The sequence below is a fragment of the Neopelma chrysocephalum genome, unplaced genomic scaffold, assembly GCF_003984885.1.
Source record: "Neopelma chrysocephalum unplaced genomic scaffold, ASM398488v2 Primary Assembly neopelma1_78, whole genome shotgun sequence".
Classification (NCBI taxonomy): domain Eukaryota; kingdom Metazoa; phylum Chordata; class Aves; order Passeriformes; family Pipridae; genus Neopelma; species Neopelma chrysocephalum.
Genome location: NW_020897739.1, coordinates 1,906,664 through 1,924,306, shown reverse-complemented (window position 1 = coordinate 1,924,306; position 17,643 = coordinate 1,906,664). Strand labels below are relative to the sequence as shown.

At 41.7% G+C, this 17,643-nt stretch overlaps 1 protein-coding gene and 1 long non-coding RNA gene across 3 annotated transcripts in view; one reads left to right on the top strand and one right to left on the bottom strand.

Moving 5' to 3' along the window:
* Positions 1-17,643, bottom strand: part of SYNPO2 (synaptopodin 2) — a 77,243-nt gene that overhangs the window by 21,120 nt on the left and 38,480 nt on the right. For both annotated transcript variants that reach the window (XM_027689822.1, XM_027689823.1), the window contains exons 2-3: positions 5,201-5,352; positions 694-1,490 (exon numbers count right to left, since the gene is read on the bottom strand). In XM_027689822.1, the coding sequence (XP_027545623.1) occupies positions 694-1,490; positions 5,201-5,352 (949 nt within the window). The remainder of the gene's footprint in view (positions 1-693; positions 1,491-5,200; positions 5,353-17,643) is intronic.
* Positions 1-17,643, top strand: part of LOC113970683 — a 91,111-nt gene that overhangs the window by 44,025 nt on the left and 29,443 nt on the right. Inside the window, exons 5-9 of the long non-coding RNA XR_003535275.1 lie at positions 327-380; positions 3,042-3,122; positions 8,286-8,608; positions 10,473-10,515; positions 12,350-12,459. This is a non-coding gene — a long non-coding RNA (uncharacterized LOC113970683). The remainder of the gene's footprint in view (positions 1-326; positions 381-3,041; positions 3,123-8,285; positions 8,609-10,472; positions 10,516-12,349; positions 12,460-17,643) is intronic.

Here is a 17,643-nt window from a genome sequence, read left to right as displayed (position 1 = left end):
TGCCATGTAAACTTCTTGGACACATTTTGAAGCTGACCTCTGGGTATGGGAGTCAGGAGAAATAGCATGTTCACTTTACAGTCTGGAGAAGGCTGACAAAACCAAAAGGATCATGTAACAGTTATACACATGCTAGTGTCTGTCAAAATCTCTTCTGCAGGCAACATCAAGCTTTTCTGCTGGCCCTTTTTATTAACTTTTCAGAGCAGTGGCATGGCTTTGATTCTAGATAATGCAAATGGCAAAGCAAAGCTTGTGCTATAAAAGGAGAAATCCCCAGGATTCACATGTGCAAGCAACTTGCTCTTTTTGTTAATATTCTACAGATTGCCTCTGAATATGCATTAGAAGACCAGCAGAGTTCAGCCCTTTCTGGAGATGTAAGTATTTTTAGTTGGACAAAGTCATGAGTTACTTTCAAAGTGGAAGTCTAGTAAGCACAGTTATTCAGCACAGTTCAGGCGTGGGTACACTCTTGGCTCATCACCAGGAGCATTGTATTACCCTGAAAGAATATCTAAAGCAAGAACAGAAACATTCTTTAAAAGAAAAAAGGAAAGGGAAAGTTAGAAAACTGCAGGAAAAAAAAATGTCTAAACATTTCTTTCTAATGCCTTCTAAATCCTGAAATTATATCTAAAGTTACAAAAGATGCCCTCAGGCAGTGCAAATGATTAGATGGGACATACTTACTTGCGTGCCTTGCCCTGTGCTTGAGAGGTCTGTGTTCCTTTTCCGAGGGCTTGTTGTCTTCTCCCTGCTCTGTGCCTTCTGGTGAGATTGCAAAGGAGAGGAGGGAAGGAGGTGCTTCTGACTGCCCTCCTTCTGCTTGAGAATCAACACACCCCCTTTCAGACAGAGACCTGGGCGCTTCCTGCTGGCTGTCTGAACAGTCTAGGATCACCTCCACCCTGGGGATAGATGGAACTGCACCTTGGATCCTCTTGACCTCTTTGCTGCTGGAAAATTGGACTACTTTGTTTGACCACTGGACGTTGCCCTCTTTCACACCCAGGGGGATTGCGATGAGGGGGCTGGTCCCGTCCTGTTGTACACTGGCTCCTCTTGCTGAAGGGGGGCATTTCTCTGCCCCCAGGAGAGTCACAGCAGGAGCACTGTGGGTGCCCTTGTGGGTGTCATTGGAGAGGGACAACTGCAGCTCAACCATAGTACCTGGCCTTCTTTCTTCTGTCTTCCCTCTGAGAGCAGCCTCGTCTGCCACGAGCACTTTGGAGGTGCCTATCACTTTAGGAGTAATTCTGTGGCTTTGTGTGGTCTCTTGTTTTGTCTCAGAAAAGTTTACATTGCTTTCTGCTGCTCCCTGGTGAGTCCCACTGTATATCTCTGTGATGCATAAATCTCCACGGGGTATCTCTTTCGCCGTGTTAATTTGCAGTGTGGTGTTCTCCCTATAGTCCTCATTTTTTGTGTTCTCGGGCTTTCCATTTGCTCTTTCAGCACTCAAGGTTTCATTTATTCCACTGGAGGATCTGCACATACATAAACAAGTAATTCCAGAAATTAGGCTGCTGTAAGCACAGCCGTTGTAAGTACAGTTACAAAAGCAGTTTCTCTAGAGAATTTCACCCCTTATATTAACTGTGGTACCTGCTAGCAGGTCCATATAAATAGAAGAATTTTCCCAGAATGTAGAGGTCTTAAATTGAAGCATCCTTCTATCTTTCAAGATTCTTAAACGCAATAGTACAGTAAGAGGGAAATTACACACCAGTGGTAGAACTGTATCATTCCTAACATCAGTGTACTTTCACAGACACATTTCTATTATAGGGTTTCCAGACAAATGCTGCTGAGACTTCTGGGACAATATTTCACATGTTTATCAGAAAATTAACTTTGCATGACACCAGAACAGGGGCTGTGGCCACTGCTGCAACTGTGTTAGGCACCATCCTCACATGGAGTTCCTGTACCACACAGTTCACTCTCTAAGGGATACATAAGAACTGGATGAGGATCAGAGGGAGGGGAATGAATACTTAAAATACACATTCAAAGAATTCCTGTGAGGATCATCGTCCTTATATATCATGGATCAATTAAAATACTCTGGGCCTATTCCAGTGATCCAGCATAAAAGGCTGGTGAACTTATGCAATATTTCCTAGTTATTTAAAAATATGTATTTCTAACTGGAAAATGTTATTTGCGCTTCCTGAAGCCTAGTATATATCTCAGTGTAGCTCCCTTCCCTAAACTCTTAATTGCCCTGGCCCAGTTAGGCTGTTTTACTGGTGTTACTCTTTAACTCCTTCTCTCAGTACTCTAGACCATACTGACAACTATTAATTTGGGAAGAAACCTTCTCTGTACGGCAAGACTACAGGATGCTATTAAGACTTTCTATTGACTAGAAGGTAGCAAAACACTTTTTCGAATGAGACAAGCAGTAAGTTCCCTCAGTAAAGTATTAATATTACATATCATGGAGATTTTTGAAATCACAAGCAGTCCCGGGTATTCTGAAACTTTGGAACTCCCTAAAAAGAAAGGCTGGAAGAAGCAACAGAAGAAATAAATCTGTCAGTGCACTGAAGAAGCTCCAATATCACTTGCTCTTCTAGCCATGCAGCCCACTGTTTGTGGCAGTCTGGGTCTGCCTCAAATAGCACAAAATGTGTAACATCCATTTCACCACATATGGAGCTACATAAAGGTCAGACGGATTTTAATTTAGGGAGCTCCTTGAGAGTGCTGCTGGATCCCATCAGATTATGCTGTTTGGATGATCAATTGTACTGCTCTCAAGCACAGATAAATTACAGAAATCTGTAAACATTTCCATGTAAGATATGGACTGGTGGCTGGGCCAGCTCAATGTTAGCCTTTATTGGTAGCTGAATGATTGTGTGTATGTGTGAGAGGGAAAGATTTCCACCTTAAAAGGCCCTTGCTACGTATGGATATACTTCTACTCTATATAGACATAACTTATCCTCTGTCAAAAGGCAGAATACTGGGTCTGACCTCTTTTTTGTCATTTAAGATTCTGTTTTGTCAAATTATTACTTTTGTTTCAGGCCTTGCCAGCTCGCTGCAGGAACAACAGCCCTGGTGTAATTCCAGGAAGGAAGCAGAACCCGTGGAGTCGGCACGGCAGGGTTTGTCTCAGACTCATGTTTTACTCCCTACATGGTGCATTTCATGTTGGTATGCACTGAGCACACTCCCTCCTTCCCCTGGAAATGTTCTTTCTAGACTCAGCAGTAGCCCAGGAGTTGCTCACACTGATGTGAAAAGGACAGGCTGGTGTTTCAGTCCCCACTCCCCGTGTTTTTCCGGATACATCTGTTCAGCATTTGTCAGGAAGGTCAGGAGATGCTCCCCCACATGGCATCTGGAGAGTGCCCGCCCTGCAGGGTGTCGCTTTCCTCTGATCCTGCAAACAGGACATTTTCTGGGCTCTGCTGCTCAGTAACTGACTGTGCTTTACAGGGAATTGGGAAAACTTTTTGTAGACATCAAAGGCCAAGTACCATTTTTTTAAACTACTTTGGAAGCGTAATTTGCCTCCCAGTAAGACTAATATGAGCAAAATTGGGCCAACAATTAATGCCTGTGAAAACCTCACCCCTCTTGCAAATGGTTCAGGAACAACCAGAATATTCCCAGTGGAAAATATTCTTCCCTGCCGACAAAAGATACTTAGATGTAAAGATCACCATTGGAATACCACTGTAATTATTCTTTCCTCATGATTTCAAGCGTTTTCTTGAGGTGGCTGCTAACAAGTGGCCACTCAGGAAAGGAAGGATTTGCTTCACATTGCTTTCAGAGGATGCTAAGACACTTCCTGAAAAGTCCTTCTGGTGGTAGTGCTGAGAGGGATAGTACCACAAACAAGGTGGGAGGGGAAGAGAAATGTTTCAGTCTATTCTCCCATACTTGGGAAGATACTGCCAGCACGGGCTGAGATTTGGGAGAGATGAGCTGGGGAGAAGAAATTCAAAGATTCTCCCAGTGAATTCCTTTAGACCATTTTGTCCCTTTCAGAGTGTTGAGCAACTGCAATTTCCTTAATATTTCTACCAGACATGGTTTCGTTCCATGAAACACTGATTTAGGTGGTTGAAGCAGTGTTTTGGTTCTGATTTTTAGGACGTGCCTTGCTGTTCACCATACATTCAAGCAAGGGCAGTGGGGAGTCCCTCTCAGCCAGAGTGTCCTGCAGCCTTCAGACAACTGAAATATCAGTTATAGAACAGCAACAGGCAGGAGTCAAAGCATGTGGAGCTATTTCTGTGGCTGCAAAGACAAGTGGTCAGCCACAAATACCATTTTTACAAGTGCAATTCTAGTAGTCATGTTATGCATTAAAAACATAAGAATGCAGGTATCATATGAGGAGCACTGAAATGGTACCCTTAAGTCCTTACAAGGAGCATGTGTGGAAGTTTCAAGTCTTTTCTTCCTCTTCTTAACCCCAGTGAAGGCAATTCGGGGTTCATCTTGTCTGAATTCACAAAGTCTGGGGAGAATGTGCTTGCAGGAGGTGGGCAGGCATTGGAGTAGACTGATGTGCAGTGAGCAGATTTGCAAATTTACATGAAGCTTCTCTAAGAAACTCAAAGCATTTGCAAAGAAAATTGAAATTCGCTCTCACTGTTTTACAAATGCAGAATCTGAGACCCAGAGAGCTGTAAGTGACTTGCCCCACCTCATCTAGGGAGGTGATAACAGCTACAGAAATAGAATTCCTGACTTCCAGACCCTCTCCCCCTTCTGACTCCTAACGCATTCTGCCACCCAAGAAGACCATTTGCCATGTCATCATCAAGGCATATCTGTGTAACACACTTTCCCCATCTATACAGCCTTTGCTTTTTGTAAGCCTCACTTCCCTATCTGTGGGGAATAACAACACTTCACTGCTTCAAAGGGGGAGAGAGAATATTTGAACTCAAGGCTCTGCAGTTTGCAAATATTAAGAATACTTATATTTGGAGACTGCATGCTTAATTCTGTGCCCAAACACTGCTGTTGAAACCATATACATTAATTCCTCCAGCTCAAATACTCTGTCTTCCCACCTTTTCCATACAGACAAGCAGAGTCACAGACATTAGCAACAGGACTATGAGAAGCTCCCAGTATAAGTCTGTAAAATGAGTGTGTTCAAAGGCAGCATTTTCCAGGTGATTCCCTGAGTTGCATCGAAGCATTCTGAGCATTCCTGTACCTCTTGATAAGCATCTGCAGGACGTCAGTCAGGCTTTCCATGAGAATGATGACCTCAGCATAGGTCAGGTCTCCACAGGGCTTGCCATTGATGGACACCACCTCATCCCCCTCGCACAGCCCAGCCTTGGCTGCTTTGCTTTTGCTGCGAACCTACAACGAGTCAAAAACAAATTCCAAATTGCACGGTTAGCGTTCATTTGAAAACAGCAGCAACCAGGTCCTCAGCTTACTTTTATCTGCACCAAAGAAAAAGAATCAGTAGTATTGGTCATAAATAAATTCCTGGTAACTTGTCGCAGTTGAGGTTAATACTGTTCTGGCCAGTAATAACAAATGCAAACCGTCTGCTTTTCTGAACTCGTGAGCTAGAAGATGTCAGACAGGCTGGATTTGTTATTTTAAAACTGGGAGACATAGAAATTTGGGACAGTAATCAATTGATTGCTGTTCAGAAGAAATGCCAAAAACCTCATTAGTTTCTCTGAAAATAAAAGGCTACTAGAGCTGAAATCTACACCAAGATTTGAGAAGAGTGTATAAATTCAGGCCTCTTTGGGCAGAATGTCAAGATCTACATTCTGTTAGGGCTGTAGGTATAGAGACTCCTGGTATACTGGGCATTTTTTCCTTGGATGCCCAAGTGTATATTTAGTTGCCAAACTATAAACATCTGTATCCCTGGAGATCCTAAATCCATGTTTAGTCATCTCAATGAGTGTCCTAATTTATTAAAGTTATGTCATGCCTGTTATGGTTTAACCTTCCCTGCTAAGTTCTCATTCAAGAATCTTATGCAGCTCAGTTTTTGCTGTTTCACTCCTTTTTCCACTGGCAGCATGTTATAACTTACCACAGTCTTTGTATAACAAAACCTAGACAGCTTTAACACCACTCAAGGTATGCTGTACAGTTGACTGCTATTTTTAAAGTACATATTTGGCAAAGAGTGTGTTATATTAACCAGGATGCTTGCAGGAGTCTATTTTAGAGTGACACATACACAAAAAAGGGCTGTCCTTGGGTTCTTTGATCTCAGTCTTCTACCTGTTGGTGTGAGTACTTTGGCCTTATATGATATTCAGCTGGTGATGACATGTGTTATCCTTATTAATTCTCACAGCATTTCCTTGAACATTTTTAAAGAAGTAGCATAGTTCTGTACTCTTCATACTACACTCACAGCAGCAGAGACAGTCCCCACTGACTCTAGGGGAGCTACTTCTGATACACACCAAATTTGAGGGTGCAGCTGCCCCACAGACTCATGGAATTATCCCAAATCCATTATTAAGCCACCAGGATGGTACCTAAGACCCATTTCTGGAAGCAACATTGAAAAGATTCTTGGAGTCGGGGTGATATTTGGCAGGAAGAATGAGAGTGCACGTTTTTCTGTGGCAGTGCCACCACATATATTTTTGCTGCTTCAATTTACACATACCCATATGTCATATTGTGGCTCTTGGAGCAGGGAAGGACCAGAAGCCTGGTGCATACAGAAGCCAGTCCCTACCTTGCAGAGTTAACATTTACAAATATGGAGTGGTATGCTGCTCTGTTTAGCTCCCCTTAGACAAGAGCATAAACTTCCTTGTGCTTTGGGAAGAAATGACAGTTTGGACGGTGTTTAGAATGTGTTGCTTCATATATGAGCTAGAATTTGGGTTGAGGTGCAGTTACTGTTTTGTTTTTTTTTAATAGGAAGGTATGCTATGAAAATTTTACAAGACATCCTAGGCCTGAATGTAAATATTTAATGTAGATGCCATGAGGAATTTTGAGTGACATGTAAACAGCCATTATAGCAACTTGTTAAATAGCATAATGTGATACCTGGATTGTGAGAAGAAAACTTGTTTCTGTTTCTTTATTAAGTGTTGGAGAATTTGGGGTCAGTTCTGTCATAGATTACCATTACAGCTGTTTCAGGAGAGAAACTGCTACCTATTCCATAACTTCAGTGATGTATGTCAAAAAGCAAAAGTACAAATGACAATGTTGGTAGCTCTACATGAATTTCTAGGCAGCTCAGTTACATGATTTTTTTAAATAAACTCCTTGGTAGCATTCAAAAAAAAATAGACAAGGGTATTGAATTTCCTTTTAAAGTTGTTGAAAGGACCTCTCAGTCCATTTTGTATTATCCTTTTTTTCTCTTTTTTTGGCATTTCTGTTGGGGGAATAAAAGGGAGGAGATAGCAGTGCCCAAAAAATGGGCAGGGGCAGATTGTGTGGTAAATTATAGCAGGGTGCTGCTAGGGTAGAATATCCCATCATCATTTGTGTTATTTTAGCCTCAGCATACTGCCAGCTTACTCAACAATAAATAGACTGCCTTGCCAGGCAAGTTGTCATTGTTTCTGGCTTTGTTTGTTTGTCTTTACTGGAAACCCACACAAATGAGCAAATAATTTACACATGTAAACCAAAACTTTTCAGATTTCTGGCAAAAATTAAAAAACAAAATAAAAATCCCAAGAACAGCTCCAGGATCTTCCTGGTAAAATATGTGTTCAGTGGACAGTTTTCTCTCAGAGGAAGAAAGGCAGAAAGCCTTTGAGGACCCCACTGGGAAACAAAAGCTGCCTTTGTTAGCAGAAATACAACTTGGTCATAAAAGAGACAGTAAGAAACTTTTATCCACTTCTTACGAACTTAAAACAAGGCACATTTGGTTGTAAAGCAGAAAAGATTTTTCCAAAACAAGTGATTGCTCTTGCCTTACAGTGCAGCCCTGGCTTTCTCAGGTACTTGTTTCTCCTGTCTGCTTCGGGTTGGAGTTTTCTTTAGGAAGAAAAAGTGGTTTTACGCTGTAAAATTTGTGAATTGGATCTCACTACTAGAAAAATATGTTTATAAAGATTTTCTTAGTTTTTCAATGCCTGCAATTCCAGTATAAAACAGCAAAACTGAGCCTGTACTGTTAGTGCAGAACCTGTCAAGGCACAGCTGCTCCTGAGGCACATTGAAGAGCTTCACCCCCCTGTCCCCTGGTGCTGCCTGTGTTGCTTTCCTGCTCCCCCTCAGTCAGGACTCTTCATTATTCGATTTACCTGAAGTATGTAATTTCTTTTTATTCCCAGATAACCGCTGCCTCTGGAATTTCCCACTGTCAGGAGTGCCCTTTGCTGATTAAAATGTCAAGTGCTGAGCAATTCCTCAAATCCACAGAAATGTTCATCTTAGGGGAAAGTTCCTTTTGTGAGGAGCTCAGCCAGGGATGTTTGCTGTCATCAGAGCACTACAGAGGATCCAGGGCCTCCTGGCATCAGTTCACAAGCAGCAGGGACTGGGGGCTGTCCAGGGGCCCTTCAGGAGGGTCTGTAAAGACTTGGGCTAAAACTGTGAGTGAGCAAGGAGTGGGTGCTGTGATGCCCTGGTGAGAGATCACATCCCAGAGGCACAGGTATGTGGGGGGGAAAGTGTGGGATAGTCACTGCTGTGGGTTGGTGGTAGCTGTGGAATGCTGCTGGGGCTGGAGCAGCCATGGATGCCTGCAGCACATGGCAATTCCAATCGGTGTCTTAACCAGTGAAAGGAATATTAGATCTCCTCCTTCGATTTAATCTGAAAGCAGTTTACTTTGTACAAACCCCAAACTTCCATCCTAAGAAACGACGTATGGTCCATCAGGATAACAGGGAAATTTGCTTCAAAAAATGTAGTCCTGATGAAGCTGAAAAGCTGGAGTAGGTGCACCTGTCACTTGTTGTGGCTGCAAGTGGATGCACAGACAGCAACTGGGGCTCAGCTTACCGGCTGATGATCTTGGGTGTGTGTCTGAGCCCTATAATAAGCAGAGCAGAGAGCTGAGATATGTTGAACCTGGTAACAAGGTCAATGAGTTGAAGTTTAAAGCCAGGGAGATGGACCTGAGGACACTCTGCAGTCCTGGTTCTCTAGTTGCTCAATGAAGAGTTATTAGAACATTTCATCATCTTGTTTTTACCAGTGACTTTTGGGAAGGATGATGTATATCCTAATTTTATTCTGGAGTTTATTCTGGACCTAGGCGTATATACCTGTATCTGGGATGCGTGTCTAAGTGCTGTGCTTCAGATGTAGCCTGACTGAGCAACCAATCTCAGAAAATGAGCAACCTGAGCATAAATGCAACACTTAAATAGATAAAGGTTTTAAAAGGAAGACTGCTGTGGCCTTAAAATATACATTTATTTGCACAGCTTGATTCTCAATTCCAAGCAAGCTTTCCAAACCATGGGTTATTCTCAAAACTATTTACCGATCCTTTTCCAGTTTGCTGGTAGCTTTTAAACACCAGGACAGAAAATATTGCCACTGGATATAGTGGAAATACACTTCCCTGTCATTTCAGGCCACTTGCTCATACAGACTAGTTTCTGGAAGAGCCTATTCAGTTGAATATCCTGTCTGATTCCTGAAGCCTCATCTGCACTGCTGTTGGCCCTCAGGGCTTGAAGCTGGTTTCAGTGAACCTTATTTATGTTTATGTGGGTGTTCTCAGTGTGAGTTTTGGGTGGCCTTGTGCTTTGTTGTGATGAAACATGTTGCCCAAAATAGCACAGCTTACCAGGCAAAAGGGACTTGTGTGGATCAGTTGTCCATCTTCATTATTGTTTACTACTTCAGTTGGGTCAACTGCAAGCTTTACTAGCAGTGACTTCGTGTTTTCTTTCAAACTGTTGACTAAACTTCAGTACCAAAGGGTGAAGGGTGCTTACAGGGGTATGTCCCCTGACAGCTGTTACTGCCCTGTTGAATGATGATTTCCAATTTGATGTCACCTTCTCAGACGCAACAACTAGCCAGCTCTTAAACCAGTCATTTTTACAACAGTAACAAACAGCTCAGTTAAGAAATTTATATTAAATTTATATTAAGAAATTTATATTAAATAGCCCTTTTTAAATAAAATAATTATTAACATTAATCAGAGCCCCTTTTCTGTATAGTCACTCCAGTCTCATCATTAACTAATAGAGTAGCATTGCATAAATGTGCATTGTGTTGAGGTCTTTTAAATTTTTCCCCACAATAGTGGTGACCTGTTTGGGGTTTAGGGAGAAAACTAATCAGTCTAAACCTTCCCATTTAATGGAAATTGTGTATTATTTTTGTACTCTCTAAGCATTTTCTGTGTACCTGCTGCTTTACATGACTTTCTGCACGTAACATTAGGATTTTAGTATCTCTCTTCAGGGATTGTGTGACAGGTAACTGAGTCACTCCTAATGTTTTTTTAATATGAGGAGGTTTCTAAAGGCTTTTTTTCCCTTTTCTTTCCACAGGTGGTCCTTATACTTGTTTGAGGTGGAAATATGCAATTCAGTGGTAAGCACAGTTAAAATTTCTCACTTGGTGCCAGTACAGTGTTCCACAAGTGCCAGTTTGGCCTATTTGTTTTGAGAACTGTTTCTGGGTGGAGCAGTATATTGTCAATGAAATTACTGTTATGACGGGGAAGGGTGTGTTAAGTTTTCCAGAAATATTGATTCTTTTACAGTTGGAAAAAATACAGGTGTGAGCACAGAACAGGGTGTCTGATTTCTTATTTATAACTCTTCTGTTGTATTGTCAGAGATGTAAAATGGGAAAGAGGCAGAGATAACAGGAAAGTGGGAGTGGGGAGACACTGCCTCTTCCTTTCTTGTTCACACCAGTATGAAAGCAACAAGTGTTGATGCACTCTTTTCACAAGTAATATTTTCCCTGAAAGAAACAACTTACAATTCTAACATTTGACACCCTGAATACAGTTCTGATGTTTCTAAATCTATTTTTTAGAATACAGTCAGATAACTTTAACAATAAAGTATAATTAAGTTAAAAATCCAAGTTAAATGGATTTTGAAAACCTCAAAACCTAAAAGTTTGAAAAAAAAAAGGCACTTCATCTTTTCTTTTATAAACTCTACAGCAAAGTAAGTGGCTGGTAAGTGTATTTAAATATATTAAAAGTTATCTGTCACTCTGACAAAATGAACAATGTACAATAATGTGCAGTGCTTTGTTATGAGCAGGAAGCAGAACCACTAAGCAGTGCAATTGTTAGTGTATAGTAGTTTTACTTTTATGAAATTATGGAATTAAAAATGAAATTACAAATGAACTGAATTTAGCCATAGCTGATAAATGGGGCTCTTGGGCCTTGTTTTCAAGGTTTATGCATGCAGGAGACCATTAGACAAAAAAGTAACCTTCAGTTAGTTAAACCTTTTGGGTTTTAGCTATAAAGGTCTGTACGGTAATTTAAGCCAAGCTCATAATGTGATGGGGTTCTTTAGGGATCTCTGTAGATCCGTTAAATAGCTCAGAGACTTCAGGCTGGTAAACACTGCTCTTGCTAAATTTAAAGAGATGATTGATAAAGCGACAAACTCACATCCCTTTGTTTTGGGGGGGGGGGGGTTGTAGGGTTTCTTTAACTCAGGTTTGCAGGAGGACATCCACATTTATTCCCATCTTAACACTTTCTTCCCCATCCCCAAGCTTTGCCATCACAAATTACAGTGAGGGCTGGATAAATACCAAGTCTTAAGAAAAAAGTGACCTTTTTCTCCTTCGCATGGACTTCATATAGATATTATAAACTCATCCAAAAATTCAGATATGAATTCTCTGTTCTCCGGCCATGTAGCCATCTCTTCAAAAATACAGTCAGTGGCACAAGCCTTTTTGTGGACTCATATGAATCCAATCTTTGCCTGCCATCTCCAAACCTGCCACTATTTAAAACTGTATTTCTAGTTTTAAATGTCTATGTTTTGTCAACTCTCTCTGCAAACAAACAGTGAGCTTTCAGCTTTAAATCAACACCTCTGGAAACAAAGACAGGGCCTCTTATCAGCCTGCAGATCCCATTTTGTACGAGGAATCAAGGCCTTTGCTGGAATAACTGTATTTAAGATGCTTTGACCTGCATCATGGTTTGGAAGCTAAGTAATGACACCAACTTCTAGGCTGTCTGCTTAAAATAATGAGGGAATCTGAAGCTAAAAGGCAAAACACCCTCTCAAAACCATAATAAAGCTTGACCAGTTGTTTTACTGATTGATAAATGTAGGCTTCTTGAAGGTTTACAACAGTTTATTTTGCATTAAATCTGTCTATACAGCAGATATCTTTCTATTACATGGTTAACATGCAACTCCTGTTCCAACTCCAGAATAACAATGCTGTCTTCAGCAAGAAAGCAAAAATCTTCACAGCGGGTTGGTGACACATGGATATTGGAGACCAGGACAAGCTTCAGACAGACAGCTGGGAAAACCAAAGGTCAGAAAGTATTTAGTTTTCCTGGTCCATATGTCAGGGTAACAAAACAAGGGAAGCTGCAATTGCTTCTCAGGCTTTGTGGCCATATATGTGGAAAACTGAAAGACCTTTGTGTTCTTAATTTTGTCTTTTTTTATATGTATATAAAGAGAAAGTATATAAAGAGAAAGTAGTTGTCAGTAAACAGAAAGAGATGAGCAGACAGTTATCTCCTGAAAGGGAATTTGAGCCACTTGCAGATTTTACTGAGTAATGGTAGCACAGTTTAGGAATTCCTTGAGAGATTTCCAAACCCATATGACTAGTAACCACAGCGGTAGTGGATCAAGGGTTGGACTTGATGATCTCAGAGGTCCCTTCCAACCCGGCTGATTCTATATGAAATGTTCTTGCTTAGAACTCGTGTCTGGGTTTTGCATCCACGTAGATTCATTGGAAATACCAGGTTCTGGTCTAAACTGACAGACTTTTGGCAGGACAGGGCTCAAGTTTAAGGAATAAATTTTAAGCATGACGGGTGAAATGCTACTGAGATAACAGTGTCACTGACGGGGGTTGGAGTGGGATGAATTACCTGTCTGTATGTATTCTGTATACAGGTTCCATGATGGCAGTGTGCATTTTACCCTTACAAAGAACCTCTTTAGTGCTGGTATACCAAATTCTAGTCTCTTTTTATTAGCGTGCCTACACTTGAGCACGAGGCTGCTGCATGATGTGGTTCAAGCTATTTGCATCTGTGCCTCCTGGAGGTGGCTTTCCGTCAAGCCGATTCCAGTTGCCATCCTGTCTATATTGAATTTCTCCAACAGATAAGCTACTTCCCTTCAGAATCAGTGAGCATAAAAGCCACAATTTAAAACCTTCAGACAGGGCAAATTCACCAGGAGTGTGAGATCCAACCCCTCCGAGCTCCTCTGAATGGATGGGAATGCAACGAGGAGCCTTGCCCCAGAACATGTCAGATGCTAAAGCTCAAGTGTTCTGACTTTAGCTACTATAAATAGAGATAGTATAAATACAGATGGTATGAGTATTGCAAAATACAGTTTTCTATGTTTTACCTTAAAGTCTCTGTGTCCCCTTCTTCAGGGAGTTTGTAAGACTAGTGAGACCATGCAAATGTCTGTTAATTAACTGGATTAAACAAAGATGCTTCTAAGCTATCTCCCAAATGCTTTTCCTGAGAGGAAGCTTTGAATAATTAAGTATCTTTGGCTTCAAGGTAAGCACACAATATTTCCTGTCACCAAATTCTTCCCAAGTAGCAGGATAATGATATTGGGAATTGGGTAGTTCAGCACACTCTTTTCTCCCTCTGGTCTTAATGGAAAGCTCCTAGAGACATCCACTGTTGTAGAGATGGCTTTCATATCTGTCTGTAAAACTAATATTTCTAAATGGGTTATGAGAAAATCTAACAGAAATCAAAGGAGAAAAGAGCAAATATGTTCAAAAAGTCTTTGCAGAAGGGGAGATAGAATGTTACTGCCTGAGTAGATGGGAGTGCTGCCATTATCACAAAGACCACTATTAGAAAAGTTGAACAGTGTTATAATATTGTAGTAGTTCATGACAAAATATGAGATACAGGATGCTAAGCCATATAAAGCAAAGGTACTTTTTAACTTTAAAATCCACTGGTCCAATTGCAAAGGTTCTGGCTTTGCTTACCAACTCAAAACTAAAGCAGAACTTCAGTCATGGTTTGCTCATGTAAAAGCTCATGGGACATTCTTGCAGAGTGGAGATGGTACCATCTAGTTATTGGTTTGCTTGTTGTTCAACTCTGTCTCCAGTCAGTCCTTCCATTACGCTGTACCTGTGAAATCACACTTCTTTATTCTGCTTCAGCGTGGAGGCTGTTGTCTCCTCCTTCCCACAACGTGAGGAGTATTTATATAAAGGTTCAGTTCTCTTCACAGTCTGTCTGACAAACACAGTTTGTCTTGTACATGCCGGTGTGGGAGGGCTGGAGAACCTGTTTGACCATTTATATATTGACAGAGCACTTGTGCCATTTGGAACCAGAGAGCAGACTGGTCTCGGTGAAAAGAAAAGCCTGCTCAAATTCCCCAAAGCCTTGCCTAATGTACTGGTGTATCATCTTTCTAGTGGTTGCCTTTTTCTGGCAGCAATCCAAAGTCAGCAGCTGAAGAAGGGATGAGATAATGACCTCTGAAATATTGATCTGGTATGCTGGCAGCGCAGCAGATTTCCCAATAGTGAGCTCGGGTGTACAGCACCTAAGAGTCTGTTATTCATTTTGTGCAGCACAGCCAGTGCATAGCCTGGGTCTGGATTATCCTTTTTTGGGGTGTACTGCTGCATACTTGTTGATGTGTCAGAACTAAAATGGTGTGCTGGTTGACTTTTTTACCAGTGAATTGGGGATCATGTGGCAAGGAGAGGAATGATGCCATTGCCTTTCAGTAGGGTGGCTGTGCATTGTCTGCTCCATTTCCATTCCCTTTCCTTCTTGCCCTCTTTGCCCTGGCTCTATGCTTCCTGGCTTATTTTCAAATCCTAACCAACTTTGATCTCTCCATGAACACTGTAGCTACATTTCATTTTTTCTTTCCCACTGCCCCCCTGTGCAGAGAGATAATTGAATTGTCAACACTTCTTTGAGATTGAGAAAGTAATGCATCTCTACTGAGTGCTTCAGTAGCATCAAAAGTCTTTAACTACAGTATGGCTTATGGCCTGGAGAATAGAATTTCTGCGATGATAAGGTTAAGGGAGACTAAATAGAGAATTAAAATGTCTGTATTATCTGCTACTGAACAGTTGAAGGCAAATGTGAAGTGCTACAATAGACAGTTCTTGTGATAAGAATATCCACTGCCTAATCTTGGGCTGAGCTCTTGTCACTGATACAGGAGTGGAACTGCTCTATGCTTGCACTTTTAGTATGGTCCCAAGACCATGCACTAGGTGTTTCCAGTAGAAAAAGTGGCACATTTCTCATACCAAAATTGCAATCAAAGGATAGGTAAATGAAAGGTAAAAAGCAAGAACTGCCATTTGAAATACATATCTTGTGGTGGTGCTAAGAGAATGATGGAGTATGTGCACACTGTCACAAAGAGAACAACATTTCTAGCCTGGACTTGTGGCTGCTGGTAGGAAGCAGCAGATGGATGTGAGAAGTAACTAAAACCTTCAGTTTCTTAAAAACTGGGGAAAAAAATAGAAAAAAAGAGTTTGCTGGAGGTCTTTGTACTTTCCTCAGTTTAGTCCAAAGTATGTTTGTGTAATTTGAAACTTTGGCTTGTGACTTGCCTTTCAGATTAAGCAACATTTGGGGAGGGACATAAGGGGTGTGAGGGTTTTTTGTGGTGGTGGGAGTGGAGGGGATGACTGTCTTCTTAATTACTGACATACAGGCTACAAATCCATCCTACTAGCAGGCAAAGGAGCCACTCAGCTACTAGTGTAGCTACTTTGTCAAATCCACTCGTTCCTACCTTCATATCCTGTATCAATTACTCTGTCCTGTGTGACTCCCCTGTCTCATTTTCACTCCATTGGTCATCTGCCCAAATTCTCCTGAAGTAGGGGGCACGGGGAGCAGGCAGAGAGGGAAAGGCAGGAGGGTTCTCATTACAAATCTGGATTTGAGACAACACATTTAATCCTTAAGGCAAAACTACTCCAATGACAGTTGAAATGTTCGGCCTCCTCAGTCCATTCCCCAAAATGGTATTGTTTATGACAATCCCTTAACGTTATGTCATGAGCTTGCAAATACACAGGCATGGCATATGATCACCCACCCCCAAGGAATAGCAAAGGCAGCAAGAAGGAGCAAATGCCGCCTTGCAGGTTTCTGTTTCAGCCAGGGCTGGAGCTATCACTGGCAATGATGTCAAGGTTATCCTGAAATGTGTGCCCAGTGATGTATTTCTTGCTACTTGCCTCACTGCTGAGGCAGCAATTCAGTCGACACCAGCAGGATCATGAAGAGGTAACTGGAAGCTTTGCCTCACTCCCAGTGGAGAAAGCAGTGGCACTGTGTTTATTGTGAGAGTTCCTGTGTGTACAATGCTCAGCACAACTGGGCCAGGTCTCAGATTACAGGGTAGGGGGGCTTTGGGGATTGCACTAGCACAAATGGGACAGATTGTTCAGAGAAACCAAATAACGTGAGCATCTGGTAAATGCAACATCTAGATAATATGCATTAAACAGTTATTGTGTTATGCATAAGGAGAGTGCCTAATGCCTAATAATCTTCAAAGGAAAGCACAGAATTCCAAGTCATTGGAGAAGTATGAATCAAAGAGTGGCCCGAACGCAGCTGAGAGCTCAATACAGGGACTGAGTTCCAGCTCTGATTGCTTGCAGTCATCTTCAGCTGGACTGTTCAATTAAATAAAAATACTGTTTATTAGACTAAAGAAAATGGTCCTCTGTGAGAGCTGGTAGCTGTACTTCCCAGGATTTCACCTGGCAAATTCCCTTAGCATCCCTCATGCTTAGGGTGTGATGTTTTGAAACAACCTTTTAAAACTGAGGGCGATCTCAGGCCAGCCCATCTTGGTGTTCAGAAAGGAAAGCTCTGCCAAACCGGGTGAATGTTTTGTGAGCGCCAACACGTAGGTTCGTGTAGAGGCCTTCCAGTGCCGCCTGGCTGCTGTCCTGGACAGCTCCTGTTTTGTGACTCATCAGGGAATTTGGATGTTCATCAGCCCCACCTCTCCCTGGTGGCTCAAGCAAAGCTCCAGGAAAGGAGCAAGGATGGCTCAGAGGGTGGATGTACACCAAGGATATCCAAGCCTGCCAAGGGAGGTCCGTGGTCTGCTTCTCCTCCCAGAAGAGGAAACAAGGTTTCTGTGCTTGTGCTGGAGGCCCTAATGTTGGGGGAAATGGTGACTTGAGACTCTTGAGAGATGTTTCTGAAATCTCCAGGGAATTAACAGACAAAAGCATTCCCTCTGTGGGCTTTGCCACTTGCCTGATAACAACACTGAGCAGGATTTTTAACCTGTGCTTTTAATCAAACAATTAAAGCCTGTAATCATCGGTCTCCATTTTTTTCCAGAATATATCCAGAATTTACCTAATTTTAATTTTATCAGGTTTTAAAATGGTCATAGTTGAATTGATGCAAACCATCACATAAAACTCTTCCTTCTTTTTCAGTGGATTAATCTGAAATGGCTTTCTCCAAAGATAAAT